This window comes from Rhincodon typus, chromosome 32 (genome assembly GCF_021869965.1).
Source record: "Rhincodon typus isolate 14 chromosome 32, sRhiTyp1.1, whole genome shotgun sequence".
NCBI classification, from domain to species: Eukaryota; Metazoa; Chordata; class Chondrichthyes; order Orectolobiformes; family Rhincodontidae; genus Rhincodon; species Rhincodon typus.
In genome coordinates, this window is record NC_063363.1 from 7,986,575 (window position 1) to 8,007,386 (window position 20,812).

General features: G+C 39.4%; 1 protein-coding gene across 4 annotated transcripts in view; it reads left to right on the top strand.

Moving 5' to 3' along the window:
- The window catches only part of LOC109912354 (centrosomal protein of 164 kDa), a 191,246-nt gene that overhangs the window by 134,616 nt on the left and 35,818 nt on the right, over positions 1–20,812 (top strand). For all 4 annotated transcript variants that reach the window (XM_048615635.1, XM_048615638.1, XM_048615636.1 and 1 more), the window contains 6 exons: positions 1,742–1,815; positions 7,083–7,313; positions 8,769–8,900; positions 12,848–13,064; positions 14,883–14,960; positions 20,280–20,399. In XM_048615635.1, the coding sequence (XP_048471592.1) occupies positions 1,742–1,815; positions 7,083–7,313; positions 8,769–8,900; positions 12,848–13,064; positions 14,883–14,960; positions 20,280–20,399 (852 nt within the window). The remainder of the gene's footprint in view (positions 1–1,741; positions 1,816–7,082; positions 7,314–8,768; positions 8,901–12,847; positions 13,065–14,882; positions 14,961–20,279; positions 20,400–20,812) is intronic.

Consider the following 20,812-nt stretch of genomic DNA (forward strand, 5'->3'; position numbering starts at 1 on the left):
CATCAGAGGAGCAGGAAAGCTGACGTTTCGGGCCTAGAAGGTCTATGCCCGAAACATCAGCTTTCCTGCTCCTCTGATGCTGCTTGGCCTGCTGTGTTCATCCAGCTCTACACCTTGTTATTTCAAAACCTCCTGATAGTTGTTTTAAATTTTGTCGTAACAGAATGAATAGAGTTTGGAACATGTTTTGAGGTGCTACCACGTTCTGGAGTTGACATGGTACTCTGAATGTCAAGAGGTTTCTGCTCTGTCTTGGGAAGTTAGTTTTCATATTATTAAATGGTGATCTGAGCATTTTCAATTTTTTGCTTTCTGCTATCTGGGGCTCCTAGAATTTTTAATAAGTTGGGAAGAAAAGCACAAACAGTTCCTTTTACTTTTGACAAACAAAAGCAATTGAAAATATTGTTCTCTGTCAATCTGTATATACCAACTTCCTTCACTGTCATTGGGTCAAAATCCTGGAATTCCCTCCTTAACTGCATTGTGAGTCTACCTAAATCTATCAGACTGCAGCAATTCAAGAAAGCAGCTTATAACCACCTTCTCAAGGGCAACTAGGAACAGGCAGTGAATGCTGGCCAGAGTGGTGCCCGCATGCCACAAGTGAATACTAAGAAAAAAACTAACATTTGACAATGTGTCTTTTTCAGCGATACTCAAGTTTGAAGAAAGGATAGATCTGATTATTTTCAAAATAATTTAAAGCTAGGACCGGTAGAGAGTAAAAAACATTTAAGATTTACATAAGTATATAGTAAAACGTATTGCTCGTGCAGAAAAAAACCACCCGGATGGCTAATAAAATAAAAACCAAAAGAACTGCAGATCCCGTAAATCAGAAACAAAATCAGAACCTGGTGGAAAAGCTCAGCAGGTCTGGCGGCATCCTTCCTCAGAACTGGTCATGGGACCCGAAATGTTAAATCTGATTTCTTTTCACAGATGTTGCCAGTTCTGCTGAGCTTTCCAGCAATTTCTGTTTTTGTTGGGCTAATGGAATGTCAGCTTTGACATTGAGAGGGCCTGAATATAAAGTGATAGATCACACCTATACAAAACCCTGGTTAGATAACAACTGAAGTACTGTATACAGTTCCAGGCAGCATATCTTAGGATGCATCAGAGAGAGTGAAAAATATACCAAAATGTAAGTGGGGTTTCACAAATACAGTAGTTTATGAAGAGAAACTACATAAACTAGGCTGTATTCACTGGAATACAGAAAGTTAATTATTGATATGTATGAGGTTTTTAGAATACTTATGGGATAGGTACTGAGGAACTTTTCTTGCTGTATAAGAAGTCAGACAAGGGAACATTTTGAGTCAGACCTTTCGAGAGAGAAGTTAGGAAATACTAGTTCTCCTAAATAGTAGCAGAAGTAAGAAATGCTCTCACACAAAAAGCAATAGCTGCTGATTCACTGAATAATTTAAATCTAAGGTTGGTAGATTTTTGCTAGCCAACAGTATTAAAGAATATAGGGTCAAGCTGGGCAGAGTACAGATCAGCCAAGATCTTACTGAATGGCCGAATAGCCTCAACAATGTGAATCGTCCCCTCCTGTTCCTATGTTACTGTCATTACTGTGTTAGGTTAGTAATAGTTTTTTGGATTATCAGCTAAACATCTTGTTCTGAAATTATCAAAAGATCAATGTGTGAAAAGGTATGTGTTTATTGTAAGAACTTAAACAAAGTATCGGGTTACAGTCAAAATTCTGTTTCTTTTCCAAAAGCGGGAAGATGGAGATGGAAAGAAGCAAAATGTTGAAGATTTTGAAAGAAGGAAAAGATCTGAAGTTGCTGAAAGGTAGTTGTCAGATAATTGTCAATAATTATTGTATATTATTATCTAACCAAGACTTTGTTGTCAAATCAGCTGACAAGAGTAATGCTGTTGTCATCTGGCTTTTTGACCTTTACCGTGTAGAGGTTGAGCACTAGCTCAAGAGCACTTCTTCCTTTTTCCTCACCAGTGATGATGAACAACAAGCAGTTGTTTCGAGACTGTCATTGACCTCTGGAGATCTCACCTCCACAGCTTCTCAACTCAGTCTCTCATCCAGCACAGCTGGCTTCTAATTTCTTCCCAAAATCCACAAACAGGCCTCACCTGGCAGACCATCATTTCAGCCTGTTCTTGCCCTAACAAACTTATTTCTCCTACTTTGACACTATTTTCTTTCCCCTCACCCTGTCTCTTTCCACTTTCATTCATGGTTCTCCTGACGATTTATGTCGGTTCCACAATTTCCACTTTCCTGAGCCCGGGCACAGGCCCTCTTTACCATGGATATGCAACCGCTCTGCAAGTCCATCCTTCATCAGGTTGGTATGAAGGCCCTCCACTTCTTCCATGAATGAAGGTTTGAACGACCCCTCTCTTTACCTGGCTGAGCTCATTCTCAGTTTGAACTAGTTTTCCTTTGACTAATGCCCCTTTCTCTGAGTCCAGGGTCTGCCTGTAGATACCTAAATGGATCCTAGTTGTGCCTATTTCTTTGTGGGTGATGTGGAACATCCCTTGTTCTGGTCTTAATCGGGTCACCTCCTACTATTCATTCTCCAATACCTCAAAAACGTAGTCGGCGCTGTTTCCTCTTAATTGTTTGGATTTGAAAAATTAATCAAAATTCCTTCCAATTTTCATCCTTCTCCCACCATCTCCTGGCTCATCGTCACCTCTTCCTTTACCTTAATTCTCTTTTTCCATTTTTGGGGATAACTGTCCTCCAGTATCCATTTCAAATCTTCCAACTCCCGCAGATACTTGACTACACTTTCTTACAGCCTGCTTCCTGCAAAGACTCCATTCCAATCTCTCAGTTCCTCTGTTTCTGTTACATCTGTTCCAATGATGGCACCTTCCATAGCTGGGTCTCTTATGTCCTCCTATTTTCTCAGCAGAAAACTGACCGCACCTCTCTACCCCGTACACACTTCCAAAGACTAACCCTGCCCTCTCCCTTCCCTACCCCCAACAGAACTCTCAGCCATGGCTGACCCATTTCATGCACCTCTGCCCTTGAACCTTTTCTTGCCTCCCAGAACAACAATAGAATTCCTCTCGTCCTCACTTTCCACCTCACTAGCCTCTGTACTCAAAGGATCATCCTCTGCCATTTTCACCACTTCTCGCAGGATACCAAACACACTTTCTCCTTCCTTTCCTTTGTCAGCATTCTGCAGGAACCATTCCCTCCGTAATGCTCTGGTTCACTCGTAACACCATCTCACCAACACACTGCCCCCCATCCCATGAAACCTTCCCATGCAATCACAGAAGGTGTAACATTTGCCCTTTTACATCTTTGCTCCTCACAATCCAAGGGCCCAAACACACCTTCGAGGTGATGCAGTGATTTACAAGTACTTCTTTCAATCTTGGTTACTGTATTCACAACGCATTCTCTTCTACGTTTACATAACCAAACACACACTCGGTCACTGCTTTGGGGAAGACCTCTGCTCTGTCTGTCAGAATGACCCAATCCTTCTAGTTGCTTGTCATTTGAATAAACCATATTGCTGTTGTGCAAATATTGCTGTCTTAGGCCTGCTGTAGTGTTCCAGTGAAGCCCAACACAAGCTGAAGGGAAAGCATGTCATTTTCTGCTTAGGCACTCAACAACCTTCAGGACTCAATGTTGAATTCAGCAATTTCAGAGCATGAACATGTCATCCATTTTGACTACATTCCCCACTTTCACTGATTTGTTTACATGGGTTTGCTCTCAGAAAAGTTGACCCATTTTCAGGTACTGTCATCTACCATCAGCACTATTTTGCATCTATATCTCTCTCCTTCTACTTTCATTAGCACTCCCTTTGTGTTTTGCGCTGGGCACCCTCACCATCTGTTCTATTCATTTCTCTTCCACCTTTGTCAACAGCATAAAACTACAATGTTCCAATCCCCTTTGCAAGGAAGAGTCATGTCAGACTCAAAATGTTAACTTTATTTCTCTCTCCACAGATGCTGCCAGACCTGCTGAGTTTTTCCAACACTTTCTCTTCCTATTTCAAGCCCTCTTTGTGAACTGTCAATCCAAATACCAGTCCCATTGCCAGAGCATTGCATTAGTGATGGTCCACAATCTGTGAGAACTCAAATAGCATTATGTAGTGTAAGGATGCATCTCATACATAGTACATATTACAGACTAAGCAGGTTTTATTTCCCTCTGCATTAAGCTTCATTTCCTCTGGGCTTGTTTAACTGCATTACCTGGTAATAGACCTAAACATGGTGAATAGTACCTATCATGTGTTATCCTGTTGTGAGGATCCACCTACACATCCAGTTTGGTATTACTATTTCGACTTTGCTGTGTTGTAGAATTGCTTTCCTGTTGCTAATTGTTCTTCTTTAAAGATTAAGGAATTTGTGACAAATAATAATTTGGAGTTCTTGGGTTCACAGTGATTCATTTCCTTGGAATTAAAGTATTCCTTTAATTTAGTTCTCCAGAGAGTATTAATGTAAAATTTGCAATTCAGTCATGGGTCTGACTTCCATTCCTGTCATTTGTGGATTCGCCTCACAGTGCCTTCAATAAATTTGTAAGACTATCCATTTGCAATTTTACCTGCATCTAATTAGTTCGGTGTGTGTTGACTAATGGAAGAAACCAAAGAGAAGGGAGGAAATGCCTCAGTGACTATTTCCTGTAGCATTTGCATTGTGTCCAACAACTGGCTCAGGATCTACAGCTGTTGTAGTAAACTTGGCAAAAACATCTCAGCTAATTTGAAGAGTCATCATAATGCAATTTGTTCTGAAGGGTCAACTTACTGGTAACCAGAATAACCACAGGCATGCTGGTCGATAGTACTTTAACCTGGATTATGGACTGTAATTTAAATTAGAGACTTTATGGCTCTCATAACATCCAGCTGATTGAAATTGTCACCCTGATTCAAGGTGATTGACAGGACAAGCAAAATTGCAATATAAATCAAATTTTATAAAGAATAGCTAAAGTCGGTTTATGAGAAGATCCGCAATAGCATCAGCCCTTTCAGATTTTTGGCTATTTTTAACTCTTTATAGAAGACAGCAAAAACAGACAATGAAAGGAAATATGCCATACTGCCATTAAAGTCAATATAATCTTTTTAGCCAAATGATTTGCCTTTAAAACAGTAGCATAAAAGGAGGGAATCGAGGAAAGGAATGAAAAAGATAAATTCTGTTTTTCAGATTGCCTTTTCTAAACAGTCCACTCCATTCCTTTTAACTTTCCCAACTCAACATTCTGATACCACTCCTCGTATTACTACTGTCAGCGTAGCTGCTTTCAGTGCAGTGCTCAGATGTCTGAAGCAGCATCACCCTCACAGAGCTTCTATCAGGAATTGATAATGGGAGAACACTGTAATAGTTTGTCATCATAATAGTTTTTTTTGTGCTTAGACCTTACCCTCTCCCTAACTTCCTAAGACGCAAGAATGAGATGATTATACATAATGATAGAGAAGGAGATGAAAAGAATGAGTCTTTTAAGTAATCTGCCAGACAAGAAGGAAGGCAATGATTGCCTTAAATATAATGGAAAAATAGTGGAACAAATGGCCAGTAAAAACAACCTACTGCCCCTCTCGAACAGTCAGGTTTCTGAATGGAGCTAGTCTTGTAAAATGTGTTGGATTAAGCATGATGTCAGTGTAGTTTTCAAAGCTGCATGTTTTGTATCTTGCCTCAGTTGTTGACAGGCTGTTCTTAACTGAATATTATTTGCTTTCTCATTCCATCACTAAATTAAATTCTTGTTCCCCCTGTGATTTTTCAATCTTTCTTTACACCATAAATTGAATTCAGCTGTTTGACAGCTTAGCTGCAGGGACAGAGAGTATGTACAGTTGTGACAGAATCATGGAATTACCTAACATGGAAGGAGGCTATTCATCCCATATTTCTAATGCTAGCTCTTCGAAAGCATTATCCATTTAGTCCCACTCCACTCCAGTCTTTCTCTAGTCCTGCAATTTTCTGCTGTTCAAGCAAGCATTCAATTCCCTCTTGAAAATCACTGTTGAATCTGCTTCCACTACCCCTTCAAGCATTGCAGCCTAAATGATAATAAATTTCTCTGTACAAAAAGGTCTCATTTCACTGCTGGATGCTAATGGAGTAAAATGTTTTCAGCAGTTGCAGTGAAAAAGTTGAGTGTTTGCAATAGCCTCACTTTGAAATGCTTAAAAATGATCTTTTGTATGAAATCTTTTAGGGCAGAATTGATAAAGGTTGTAAAAATAAAGGCGGGGGATACCATGACTGTCCTCACACATTACCACCCTGGATTCTACTTAACCAAGTGCAACAGAAATTGCTGTGATCATCAGGAGAGCAAAAGGCAATTCTCAGCTGTTTAGTTAACACTACTACGAGATGTTTAGATCTTCATATTCATTTAATATTTAATGTGCAAAAATATGCTTTCTATAGATTTTGACAGTTCTCCAACAGAAATGGAGAAACAGAGAACTGAAAACATGTCTTCATTTACATGAGCTGATTCAGCAAACCAGTATCTGAATTTAAAGCTCAAATATTATCAGTGAACTGTCTTTGGAGAGGATGCTGCTCCAATCTTTTTCTGTGTATTCTGTCATGGGATGCACAAGTTCATGGGATACTGATTTCACTGAGGTATTCATGTAGGAATTGTTCAGAATACTACTTGGCTAGAAGAATGTCAGTTTGACAGTTTTGTTTCTACTAGTTTGGAAATGTGGGTGAGTGGTTTAGTCCAAAAGCAGAGAATCCTACAAAAGATTCAAAAGAATGAGCATCTGTTCAGGTGAAACTGAGTTTGTATTTGAATGTTAAATCAGGGGAAAGAAGCCTGCAGGTTGGACTCAACTGGCATTATCCACTGACCTTTGACATGCAATATAACCATGCTTCTCAGAATCCAACTTTTAAGCAACCCTTTCCACTATCAATCAGATAGACAAGTAATAATAACCCCAAAGAGCATTTTGTGAGCAGAGAAGTTCAGAATTTGCAAAGAAATACTGTACAGCTTTTGATAATCTAGCTCTATTTGGTTTTTCTCTTATTCTGAAAAACAGATGTATTCAGGATAGACGGAAGGAAGAGGACGAACAGAAGGATAAGGAACCACTGCAGACACAGAGATTCGTGGAGGTGCTCCGAGGCAAATTGAGTGAGGAGCTAGCAAAAGAAGAAAGACAGATTCTCCATGAGAGAAAGGAGCTGCTTTGTAAACTTCGAGATAAACTCAGGCAGGAGGAGGAAGAGGAAACACAGCAAATTTATCGAGACAAAGAAAACAAAATCAGGTATCATATTCTGATAAACAGGCAATAATCTTTTCCCATGACCTACCAGAAGTTTAAGCTCATAAAATAAGCTAACACTTTAGCCCTGTACTGTTGGAGTGCTGCATTATTGGGAGTGCTATCCTTCAGAAACGATGTTAAATAAAAGCCACTGGATCTGCCTGTTCAGGTGGTCATTTAAAATCTCATGGCACTACTTGAATGGGGCAGAATATACTCCATGTGCTTGCCACTATTTCTCCATTAATCGCTATAACCAAAATACGTATTATCTGTTATTCATCCCATTGTGGTTTGCAAGATGTTGCTATGTAAATTATTACGGTATTTCTGTACATAATATTTGTTGTATTTTAAACCAACTACAGGTGTCCCCAATTTATGAAGGTTCAACTTGTGAATGCTTGTACTTAGCAGAATGATCCCATATAGGAATGTAGTTTTATAGATTCAACATATGAACATTTCCTATATTTCCAAATGGCTACTTTATATTGTCCTGCTTTGTGTTCCAACTTGCATACAAATCGACTTGCAAATGGACTCAAGAATAGAACCAACGTGGGGACTCCCTGTAGTTTTGGGATAATTTTAAAATAACCTCCCAGCCAAGAAGCGCCCAGAATAAGATGTGAATAATTCCAATTGTTTTAATCTGCCCAATGTCACTCTCTGCTGATGTCAATGTGTGGCAAACCCAGTGTAGTGCCTTTCTCACAGTTTCTTGGATTTTGTTAAAGTTGTCCCAGTTGTGTACAGAGTGGTTCCAGTAGACATATAAAGTTAATCTTGCTTTAGTGTTTGGCATCAAGCAATATATTTTTGAGTAAAGCAAAAAAATGAGTGTTACCATCTGCTCAATTGATTAGGAGAATCATTTTGGATATATATGATTTATAACATATTGTGACTTTAGTTACAGCCATGTCTTTATGCAAGACTATTGAGAGCCTTTAGTTTTAGACTTTGTGTCCCACTCTGCCACTTTAACATTTTAAAATGACTTAGTAATATAGTTTTAAACTGCAGTATTTGGATATATTGTTGTGTTTCAAAATTGCTATTCTATATGAGTCTATTATTTCCAGGGATCTTGGGTGGCCTTCAAAATTCACCCACTAAGGTGGTTCCTGTACACTTATTCAAAAGAGTATTGCCCATGATATTTGACCATGAAGATTGTGACTGTCCAGCTAAACCTTGGTGTAAGTCAGTATCCATCTGTATGAACTTCCAAGCAGAAATTACTGGAATCCTGGCTGATTTTATCCCCCTGTCTGTACCCCAACAGCATTGAGTCCAACTCCAAATAGTGGCCTAGCAGAAGTCAGCAACTAAACCTCAAATTATCTAATGTATCTGAGTTACTGTCATTTTACCAAAGGAATTCCATTCCACATTACTAGATGTTAACCATGTATGAAATCTCACAAGTTTTTATTTTCAATCTGCAAGGTTACTGAAAGAGCAGCTCAGGATTGAACAAGAGGAAAAGGAGGCACGACTGAAACAAGAGCAGAGCGACTCACTGCTCAAACTGCAAACCCAGATTAAAAATGAAGTTGAAGCAACAGAAAAGGAAATTAGGTAACAGACCAGCAAAAGTGTGAAGTTGAACTGTTTGCAGTGCTCTTGAATCCTGAATTAATTTTCCCTATTAAATTGAGGATTTGAAGCCTGACTTTATTTTTAAAATAACTGTTTTCTGTATTTGGTATTCCTTTATTTGCACTAGCCTTGTATTGTGTCTCTGTGGTTTCTTAAGAAAATGGCAGAGCTTTTTCTTTACTTCGGTACCCTTGATGTGATGGCGTGTAGTTCACGCACGTTTGATATACCCGGAAAATATAAATATCCAAAAAATTATTGATAACAGAAATTCACTTTTTATTTGGTCCCCAGACTGCTGCCACGATACAAACGAGGTTCTTGTTGGCCTGTCGAGAATTGCTGCATCGTGCTGGGCTTGTATGACTCATTTCCTTGGAAAATGGGTGACAGGTTTAGATAGAGGATCTGGATCGGCGCAGGCTTGGAGGGCCGAAGGGCCTGTTCCTGTGCTGTAATTTTCTTTGTTCTTTGTTCTTTGTATTGAGCTGCTTTATTCTCAGTTACTAAGCCTGCATGTTTGATTCATTTTAAAATTATTTCACAATACTTTGTATTTATATCGCACCTTTAACCTAATAACATGTCCCAAAGCACTTTACAGGCACATTGTAAAACAATGTTTGACATTAAGCCATATAAAGAAATAGTAGATAAATGGAAGATAAAAGCTTAGTCAAAGAGGCAGGTTTTACAGTGCCATAAAGGGAGAGAAAGAGGCATATAGAGGAGATCTTGGTGGTGTCCTTACCTGTTGGCCAAGAACTCCAACTTCAAGATGCACTTAAGGATTTGAAGGCTGTGGGAAATGTGTTCATAATGTGGCCAAACAAGTTCATTATCTTTTGTAAATCCTTTTATTAGACCTGATGGCAGGTTGTAAGAGTGAGAGAGTTCCCTGGTCGGCCATATGCAGAAGGCAACAGCAAACCACTGCAGTACTTTTGCAAAGAGTAATTGTGGACCAAACCATGGCCACCAACACTTGTAGGCTATGGTACCTGAAGGACTAGGAGATAATATTAGGGAGAGAGTCCAGAGCTTGCATCTTGACAGGTGGTAAAGTGATTAAAATCAGGATGTCAAAGATGTTGGACTTGGATGAATGCAGGTATAAGTCTTGAAAGGCTGAAAGAGTTTTAAGATATGAGGAGGAATGACTGTAGTGAAGAATTGGAAAACATGGGTGGGAATCAGGGAAATAAGCCTCTACTGGTTGGAGTCATACCCTTTACAAAGAAAAATGTCTGTGATCATCTGAGGTCAGTCATCTCGGCTTCAGGACATCACTGCAGGAGTTCCTCAGGGCAATGTCCCAGGCGGCTGCTTCATCAATGATCCTCCCTCCATCATTAAGGTCAGAAGTTGGGATGTTCACTTTTGACTGTACAGTGTTCAGCACCGAATAAGTCTCATCAAAATTCCAAATGCAGCCAGACTTGGGTGATACTTTGAGTTGACAAGTGACAGGTAACATTCGTACCACACAGGTGCTAGGCAATGACCTTGTCCAACGATATAGAATCTAACCATTGCTTCTTGACATGCAGTGGTATTACCATCACTGAATCCCTCACTATCAATGTCCTGGGGGTTATCATTGACCAGAAATTGACTAACTACATAAACACTGTGGCTACAAAAGTAGGTCAGAAGCTATGAATCTTATAGTGGGTAAGTCAACTCCTGACTTCCCAGGGCTTGTCGTCTATCTGCAAGGCACAAGTCAGGGCTGTGATGAAATACAAAAACAGAAGTTGCTGGAAAAGCTCAGCAGGCCTGGTGACATCTGTGAAGAAAAATCAGAGTTAACGTTTCAGGTCCGGTGACCCTTCCTCAGAACTGAGGAAGGGTCACCGGACCCAAAACGTTAGCTCTGATTTTTCTTCACAGATGTCGCCAGGCCTGCTGAGCTTTTCCAGCAACTTCTGTTTTTGTATTTCATCGCAGTTGTTTCGGTGTGATGGAATACACCTGGGTGAGTGAATGCAGCTGCAACATTAGTCAAGAAGATTTATGCCACCAAGAACAAAGCAGCATGCATCCTCAAGGAGTCATTTCCCTCACACCACGCACAATAACAACAGTATATAACATTTACAAGAAACACTGCAGAAATTCACCAAGGCTCCTTCGACGGCACTTTCCGAACACACGATCACTAATATCAAGAAGGACACGGGCAGCAGATGTATGTGAACATACTAAGTTCTGCTGGAAATATATCACTGTTTCTTCAATACCACTGAGTCAAAATCCTGGAGTTCCCTCACTAATAGCACTGAGTGCCCCTGCACCAAATGGAGTACAGCCGTTCAAGTAATGAGTGAGTGGAACTTGGTGCAAGTTGAGATGACCTAAAACTCATGAACAATTGAAAGTGGAAAACCAGGACTGTGTTGGACAGGCATGGACAAGGATTTAGCAGTCTTAGTGATGTATGCAGATGTAAAGGAAAAGTTGCCATACTCTCACCAGACCATAGGGGTGTTCTCTTGTTGAAGAGAGACGATTGGTGGTGATTTAGCCTGAGTGTCACTATGCCTCAAGTAAGGGGAGAGGCTCAGAACGAGAGTCCTTCATAGTAACCTCAGCTGGTGTGGGAATTAACCCCATTCTGTTGGCATTGCTCTGCATCACAAACCAGCTCTCCAGCCAACTGAGCTAACCGACCCCCACATGGATACATTATTTTAATGGTTTAAGCAGCCTGGTTTAGCCTCAGACAGTTGTCAAGAAGTTCAATGGCATTATTGGCTGAAGAGCAGAGTTTGTGGTACAGAATGAATACAATGCTCTTGGCCTTTGCAATATTTAGTGGAGGAAATTTCTGTTCTTTCAGTATTGGATGTCAGACAACAAATTTATCAGCTCAGAGACAGTGAAAAGAGGTAGTGGAGAGGTCCATCTGAGTGTCATCAGTGATGTATTTAAACTGACAATGTGTTTTCTGATGATGTTGCTGAACAGCAGCAGTTATATGAGAAATAGAAGAAAGTCAAGAATAACATCCCTGGGGGATTCCATAGCTAGCAGTACTGGGATGGAAAGATAAGGCATTTCAGATTTTCTGGCTACAGTTAGGTAGAATCAAACAAGGTGAGTGTACTCCTCCAGCTGGAGAAAAAGTTTGCCTGTTAGTCTTTGCCATTGTACTTGGGTAGGCTATGTACTGGCATTCTGGCACCCGTTTGTTGTATTGACGCCTGCAGACTTGCAGGTAAACCACTTCAAGTGTTCAGTATAAATTTGGAAAAGCAGAAGTCGGTGTGGCAACCAACACAGAGAAGAGTGTAGGCTAGATCTGTGCAGCATCTTGGTTACATACAATAGGTCCAATTTAAGAAAAACTAAGTAGGTCAGTTTTCATCTTTTTATTGGCCACTGCAAGCCTAGTGTTAAAGGTGCTTTAATTGCAAGTTATTTTTTCTTCAGCTGCACATTGAAGTCATCAGTGTACTTCTAAAAGAATCAGCTTAACAAGAGAAAATGGATGAAAGGGATTTGTACTCACTTCAAGGGTATTGCAATTAATAAGTTCCTGTTATAATGATAAGAAAAAATAATCTAATTTAGTAGTTACTCATTGCAAAAGATGCAAACTTGCATTAAATATGAAAAGTTTTATGAGGAAAGTAATAATATTCCATTCAGGCTTTAATTTGAAAAGGGCACGTGCTTCTTGTCGAGTAATGAAAAATAAATGTAAAATATTGAGTATTTATTCAACTGCTTTTTTGCCCATCTGCGATATTCCATAGTTGGAGGATGTAGGTAAGGAAAACTGACTAATCATTGACGCAAAGATATGCTGATCAAAATGGCAAGTGAGCAGTTGATAGATAATAATCGTGGTGGTCATCAGAGATTTGATTTAATGCTGGTTAGAATGTTAGTTTATGTATCATTTATTTTCAATGTTCCAGGGCAGAGAATGAGGCTACACTGCAGCAACTTAGAGATGAACTAAGATCACAGCAGGCTACTGAGCAGCAAAATTTGGAGGCCAAAAAATGCGCTGTTCTGGAGCAGATGAAGAAGGAGACAGATGAAATTGTGAATAAAGAGAAGATTGTTCTGGAAGAGAAGAAAGAGAAAGCTGTTAATGAGCTGAGGGTACAGTTAGAAAAAGAAATGAAGGAGGTAGGCCTCAATTCTTGGGTCCAAATTTGCTGGATTGATCTTGACCATCATTGATGCTAACAAAAAAATCAATACTGCTGAACATATGGTAACACTAGAAAAGCTCAGCAGGTCTGGCAGCATCTGTGGAGAGAAATCAGAGTTAGTGTTTCGGGTCGAGTGATCCGGGTCGAGTGATCCTTCTTCAGAACAGTTCTCTCCACAGATGCTGCCAGACCTGCTGAGCTTTTCCAGCAATTTCTGTTTTAGTTTGATTTACAGCATCTGCAGTTCTTTCGGTTTTTATATATCACTAACTGTGTGCCTGAATTCTGATCACCACTGTATTGGGTAGCCTTTGCTAATTTTTAAGAAAGACTGCCATCCTAGAAGGAAAAACAGGTTCTTCTAAAATAATTTAAATGATGACACTATTTACCAAAGTTTTGACTATTAAGGTCATTCATTCTGGTTGGTAAGTAGTGATTGTGGTTATAGTTTTATGAACAAATTTTTGCAAAATAATTAAAAAATGTTCCTTACAAATCACGCTATTTTCACATGAACTTCAAGCTGATGGAGGTTGTTGCTTTGAGAGTGGAATAATGCTCAAAGTTAATTGGGAAAATACATCAAAATATCCAAGGTTGCATCTGTGAAGCTGCTTTCCTTTGTGTCCTTTGGTGTTTATATCCCTCTTGATTGGAGCTTGCGATGACTTTATCTTATTTCAGTTGGATAATGCGATGCCTCAGAAGTATTCTTCTGCAACTAGAGCATGGGTTTGTTTAGTAGAACACTCATGGCAATTTCGACCAGAGTTGTACTACTTTAGTGAAAGCTGATGAAAAATGATTGAACATTTCAATCTACAGGTAAAAGTTACAGACTGTGCTGCAAGCTGCCAGTTATGGATTGGTTACAGCACGTGGATATGGAAAAGATTTGCTGCTAATGTACATTACTCTCATGTTTTAATGCACTGATGCACAAAGATTAAGTATTGAAATAGGGGAGGCAATGGCCTAGTGGTATTATCGCTGGACTGTTAATCCAGAGATGCAAGGAATTTTCTGGGAACTCAGGTTTGAATCTTGCCATGACAGATGGTGAAATTTGAGTTCAATAAAAATCTGGAATTAAGGGTCTAATGATGACCATGAATCCATTGTTGATTGTTTGGAAAACCCATCTCATTCACTAATGTCCTTTACCTTGTCTTTACTACATGTAACCTCAGACCCACTGCAATGTGGTCGCCTCTTAGCTGCACTTGGGGCAATTAGGGATGGACAATAAATGCTGGCCTAGCCAGTGATGCCCTGTCTGCATGAATGAATGAAAAAATTGTAAGTATTTGGCTTTCTCCAAAATCCAAGCCTTATTCAAATGTTCATTCCAGGGTTCCATTCCAATTAGATACTGTCAACTGATCTTTCTCAATATTTGTTGTTGCAACCAGATCCCAGGACATTTCTATTCCTTTCTTGATGTTCTAATTGAAGCTTTCCTAGCTCTGTACAGATGTGACATTCCAGAATTTCTCTCCAAACAACCACTGAATTTCCATCTGCAGTCATCTTTTGGCTGTATGTCCATTGTTTAAAAGAAGGTACATGTTAGAATTAAAAGTTTGAAATTCTATAGACAATTCACACTTATAATCTATGGGTGTGCATGATCACTATTCAAGTCAACAGTAGTAGCATAGCCACAATTGCGGCATATTCACTTAAGGCATACTTTGTGCAGTGTTTTATAACTGTTTATGTACACACACTGGGTGGAATTTTCTTTTCAGCTACTTGTTTATATTTTATAACTTTATTTCCCCTGCAGGAACTGGAGGAGCTAAAGAACAAACACAGTAGTGACCTTCAAGGACTGAAAACAACAACTGAGGAAAAACATCAAGAAGTGAGTTATAAAAGAGAAAGGATATATTTCTTTCTGTAGAGAGAATCCAATTCACAATGCTAGGGCAGCTGATGGTGGGGGGGTTAATTGAATCTGAAAACCTGTTTTACACAGGCGAAGAGGAATCTCTCCACATGATTCTTTACTTTATCCTGGTCCAAGTTCTGCTTACTTCAAATGCCAGAAGAAGTAAACCCCAGGGTGACCAGATGGAGGGACACCCTATGGTGCATCAAAAATAATGAGCACATGAGCTGTTAGTGCTCAGTGTACATGACAGACTTTACAAAATGAGTTCTCTAAACTTGAGTGTTTCTGCACTTCTTAATGATGAGTTTTTCTTTGTACTCCCTTCTGTTTGTACCACTTTGCTAAAGGCCTACATTTTTGGTTCTCTTGCGCCACCGGTCAATCTGATGCAAAATAGTCAATCCTATTCCTGCGCTTATTTTAGAATGGGTGGGTGGATGTGCATCAAATTTGTCTAGGGTAACAGAATGTTTTACATTAACCCTCACTCTATCCCCACTTCAATGGGATGCAGACAACCCCTCTGCTCAGCACATTCTCAGAAATCCACAGATGAAGTCACAGTGCAGCAATGAATGCCCATTGCGCTGTGCACTGTGCTCATACTGATTCCTGTATCATTTCGGATTCTAAATTATTTCTATATACAACACCAATAAAAACAGAAAATGCTGGAGAAACTCAGCCGATGTGGCAGAGAGAGAAACAGAGTTAATGTTTCAACTCTAATATGACTCATCTTCAGAAATGTTTTTACATAAATGGTACAACTTCTCAACTGTGCTTAAATTATAGATCTTATCTCCAAGTAGTTTGTGGGTTCAGGTCCCACTGTAGGTACTTGAGCACAAAATCTGGACAAGTGCTTCAGTGCAGTACTGAGGGAGTGCTGCATTGTCAGAGGTACGGACTTTTGGATAGGATGTTAAACTGAGGCCCGCATCTAAAGCTGGTCATTATCACACAGCTATTTGTGGGGACTTGCTATGTATAAATCGGCTGTCATAGTGCCTCCTGTAAACAGAAGGTCATAAAAACGAGGAGCAAAACTAGACCATTCAGCCCCTCAAGCCTGGCCTGCCGTTCCATAAGATCATGCTGCTTCTGTCCCAGGCCTCAACTCCTCTTTTGAGACAGCTCCTTATAACCTTCAACTCGTCAGTATTTCAAAAATCTATCTACCTCCTTTTGAAGTACTTTTAGTGACCTTGCCTCCACAACTCTGAATAGAGAATTCCAGACATTCATTACCCTCTTGGAGAAGAAACTCCTCGCATCTCAGCTTTACATGAGTATCTCCTTATTCTGTAACGATGTTCCATAGTTTGAGATTGCCACCACCAGTGGAAGCATCTCATAACATCTACAGTCAAGCCCTCTTGGAATCTCGTATCTTTCAATAACATTACCTAACCCCCTCCTAAACTCCAATGATTGTGGGTCTAACCTGGTTAACCATTCTTCAGAAGTCAACCCCTTCAACCCAGGAATCAGCCCAGTGAATCTCTTTTGAATTGTCTGCTATAGCAATATACCCTTTCGTCAGTGCCAGGACCAAAACTGTACACAGTACTCCAAGTGCAGCCTCGCTAACACCCTGTACAGTAGTAATGGGGGAGACACTGGCATAGTACTAGCACGGGCTAGTAACTGTCTGGTTAATTAAAAGCTAGCCTATCAGTAACACATAACGGCTGTTGATTATTGTAAAAGCCCATTTGGTTCAGTAATATCGTCTGGCCTACATGTTACTCCAGAGACACAGTAATGTAGTTGACGCTTAACTGCCCTTTGAAGTGGCCCTAGCAAGTCACTGAGATCAGGGGCATTTAGGGATAGACAAGGAATCCTGACACAGCTGGAGATGCCCATACCTAATGGATGAATAAAACAAAATGCCTTTCCTATTTTAAATTCCAGGGCCCTAGCAATGAAGGCCAAGATTCCATTCTCCGCCTTAATTACTTACTTACACAAGAACACCCAGATCCCTGTGCTTTTTGGAGTCTCTCTCCACTTAAATGATAGTCTGCCTTTTGATTCTTTCTATCAAAGTGCGTAACTTCACACTTTCCTCCATTAAATTCCATCAGCTAAGTTTTAGCCACTCCCTCAACCTGTCCTATATCCACTTTCAGATTTCTTATGTCCTTATCCCAACATGCCCTTCAACCTAATTTTATTTCATCAGCAAATTTAGAAATATTACACCCTGGCTCTTTCCCCAGATTATCAAGTTAGATAGTATGTAATTGAGATCCTAGGACTGATCCTTGTGACACTCCACTATATACATTTTTCCAAGCTGAAAAGTCCCATTAATTCCAACTCTGCCGTCTGTTCATTACCAGTCCTCAATCCAGTCTCATATATTATCCCCAATACTGTGAGCTCCTATCTTGTGCAGTAACATTTTATCCGCCACCTTATCAAAAGTCTTCCGGAAATTAAGACTGTATCTTTATATTTTACTTCACTTTTGATTCTGGACTGAATTGAGAAAAGGACTGTTTGCAATAAAGGACTGAGGAAAAAAATTGCTGTACTTTAAAAAAGAAGTTACTGAACTTCATAATGTATGGTGTTTGCATTGCTGCTTTGTTCAAGCAGTGTGGGAAGATGAGCTGGGGGGTGTATACAAAGTAGGATTCAGCTGGCAGCAGGTTGCTGATTGATTTGTGGAGTTGTGACCAGTTGCGGATACCAAAGGCCCCACAATGACGATTTAGTTGGCTCCTTCATAACTGAAAAACTTGTGGATATGAACAATTATGGCAGAAGCCTTCAGGCTACTGAAATGGCAGCTGATGTGTCACTCCAGTAAAATAAGCCTGAAGAAAACCAGTTTATTTACTCCTACCAGTTATTACTGTTGCTTTTAATCAATAAGTCAGAAACTTTATAGTTTGTGAACTAATTGCTTTATGCCTCCTGTGAAGAAATGAAAGAACTAAAGGATTTGGGAAACGGAAAGATCCCCTCCATTGAATCCTGAGGATTTGGATCATGTAACTGCTTGTCTAGTTATTTGTCCTCTCCGCCCATAACACAACTGTTTTGTGTCTACATATTGTGTGTGTGAGTGAGAGTGAGGGGGGGTGTTGAGGGGAAAGTATGGGTTTGGAAGAGGGTTAGAGTTTTAACTAATTGAGTTATATATCAACAGTTCATAGTTCTTTATCTGTATGTGTGATAAATAGTCATTCTTGTTAAGTGCAGTAACATGATGTGTGTTTTCTTGTAATCCGGGTCTGTTAGGTAAATTACGGATTTTGTGGCTTTTATAAAATTTTAACTTTTGTGATGACTCCGGGAATAGCAGAGCTTGACTTCCAGCATGCTATTCTGGTGAGATGTACCACTATTGCCCTGAAGTTATGAAAGGGACTGTATAAATTCATGTTGTTCTTACTATATATAAATGAATAAGATTCACGATTGTAGGTGTTGCTTCAAAAGTGTGAAATGATACCAAACTTGCAGGGTGCAATTAATTATGATGCATTCCTCCAAATTACAGGAAGACAAGCTTTCAAATTAAGTAGCTAAATAGCAAATTGGATTAACTGTAATAGAGCTTGAGCTATGTAGCGATACATTTTGTTAGAAAGACTGAGAAGGAGTTGAAAGATCTAGGTCATATGTGCACAACTCATTAAAGTTGACAAGGCAGGTTGAGAAAGCAGTCGGTAAAATATATAGGATCCTGGAGATTACAAATATAGGCATAGAGTACAAAGGCAAGGAAGTTCTGATAAAACTTTAGCTAACACTAGTTTGGCCTCAGCTGGAGTATTGTGTAATTCTGGGCACCACACTTTATGTAGCATGTGAAGGTATTAGTAAATCCATTTTGCATCCTCACGAATGTAATTTCAGAGACGAATGATTTCAATTACAAAATTAGGTTAGAGAAGCTGGTGGTGTTGTCCTTAGTGAAGGTGTTAGGGAGATTTTGATGGAAATATTCACATCCTAAGAGGTCTGGACAGAATACATTTGAAGTAACTTGCCATTGACAGTAGAATTAAGAACCAGAAAATGCGAATGTGAAAGGAAGAAGATCCAAAGGTGACATGAGGAAAAAACGTTTTGATGCAGTGAGTAATTTGGATCTGCAGTGCCCTGCCTTTGAATCTGCCTCCAACACATTCTATCATGGCTCTCAAAAATTGGATAATTTTATAAAGATGAAAATTTGCAGGGGTTTGGGACTAGTTCAATTGCTTTTGTAGAGAGCTGGTATAGACATGATGGGCTGAATGGCCTCTTTCCAATACAACAGATCAAATTAAGAATTTAGGAGGAAGTAATTTAAGCCGTGGAAGGAAGGTGACAGTCATTACTACATGGAGCAGACAGTATTAACACATCAAGGGAAAGTTTGCTGCACACAAGAGATAGAAGATAATGTCAGAATATGAGGGCTGTGTGAAATGATGCATTAAAGTTAGCTGAGGCTTGTATGCATCTTAAAGTGTAGTGTAGACCAGTTGAGCAGAACGTCCTGTTTCTATGCTGTAAATTCTGTTGATTCTATATAAAAGATGTGCAGTGAACAATTGATGTCTGGTGTATTTTAGAGCTGACTGATGCAACAGAAATTATTTAAAGAGCTAGGTTTAGACGATAAATAAATTGTCATTAACTTTTGAAAAGTTGTTCCTTTTGGTCTTTCTGTGATATGACCAAATGTTTTTGATTTCACTGAGAGATTTGATGAGTTCAAGCAAATTACTTTGGAAGATTTGGTGATGGTCATGATATAACAAAGTTGGTCTGGCATTAACTGTTAGCATGTATTATTAAAGTCACCTTCCATTGCCAGTAATGTTAATTCACCTTCCCTTTATTTTGAACTAATTTCCTCCTCCAAACTATTTATGTCATCGTCATACACTGTCAAATCTTGATACGCTGAGAGAATTGTTAGAACATGGTAAGAGAGCAGATTTAATATGTACAGAACAAAGTATCACTGGAGGAGATGTGGTGACACTTCTGCATTCATAATTTGCTAAGTGTCAGGTGACCAGTAACATGTTATCAATATGGAGGAGATGACCTCCCACATATGCAATTGCATTCAGTAAAATGAAAATGCATTGTTGACCCTCCAAAGAAGGACGTTCATTGGTCATAGAGCTCTACTTGAATATTGTTCACTGCCTGACGATCAACACACGACCATCTTAAAAAATTGATTTTAAAAAAGCTAATCAGGTGCATCATTAATTGAGTGTTTAAGCTAATGGTCTTGGAACTATTCACTTCTGCTTCTGTTCCAAGCTACTTTCTAATCTTCGGAAACAAACGGCTGATGCCCACAATAATGAGGAAGCCCAGCTACAGCGAGACATTCAGAAAGCACAGAAGAAAGTGCAACAAATTGCAGACTTTGAGCGAGAGGTAAGCAGCCATGCGTTCTCCAAACTGTTATAGAAGGGAATTGTGCAGTTTGATAATGTCTTCCCTGATTTTGATATTTTTTCATGAATTTAAGTATAAAAATGTCCTTCAAAATACTCCTTTAAAAGACTGCACAGAATTATGCAGACTTTGTGCAGTTATGTAATTTATGGACAATTGACTGCCATTGCATAATAACAAATTGATCATTACACGCTGTGGAATTCAAGTAAGAGTGTTCTGTCGCTGCAAATTCATTTATATCATGCTGGACTTTAAAGATTAATTAATAAGAATTGGGCCATGTCCTTTATATAGACCTGTCTCGTGTAGTGGCCATTCTGTGAGATTCACTGCAGTAAGAGTACCCACCTTTCCCTTCTTTCAAAGCACTGAAAATGCATTTTATGGAT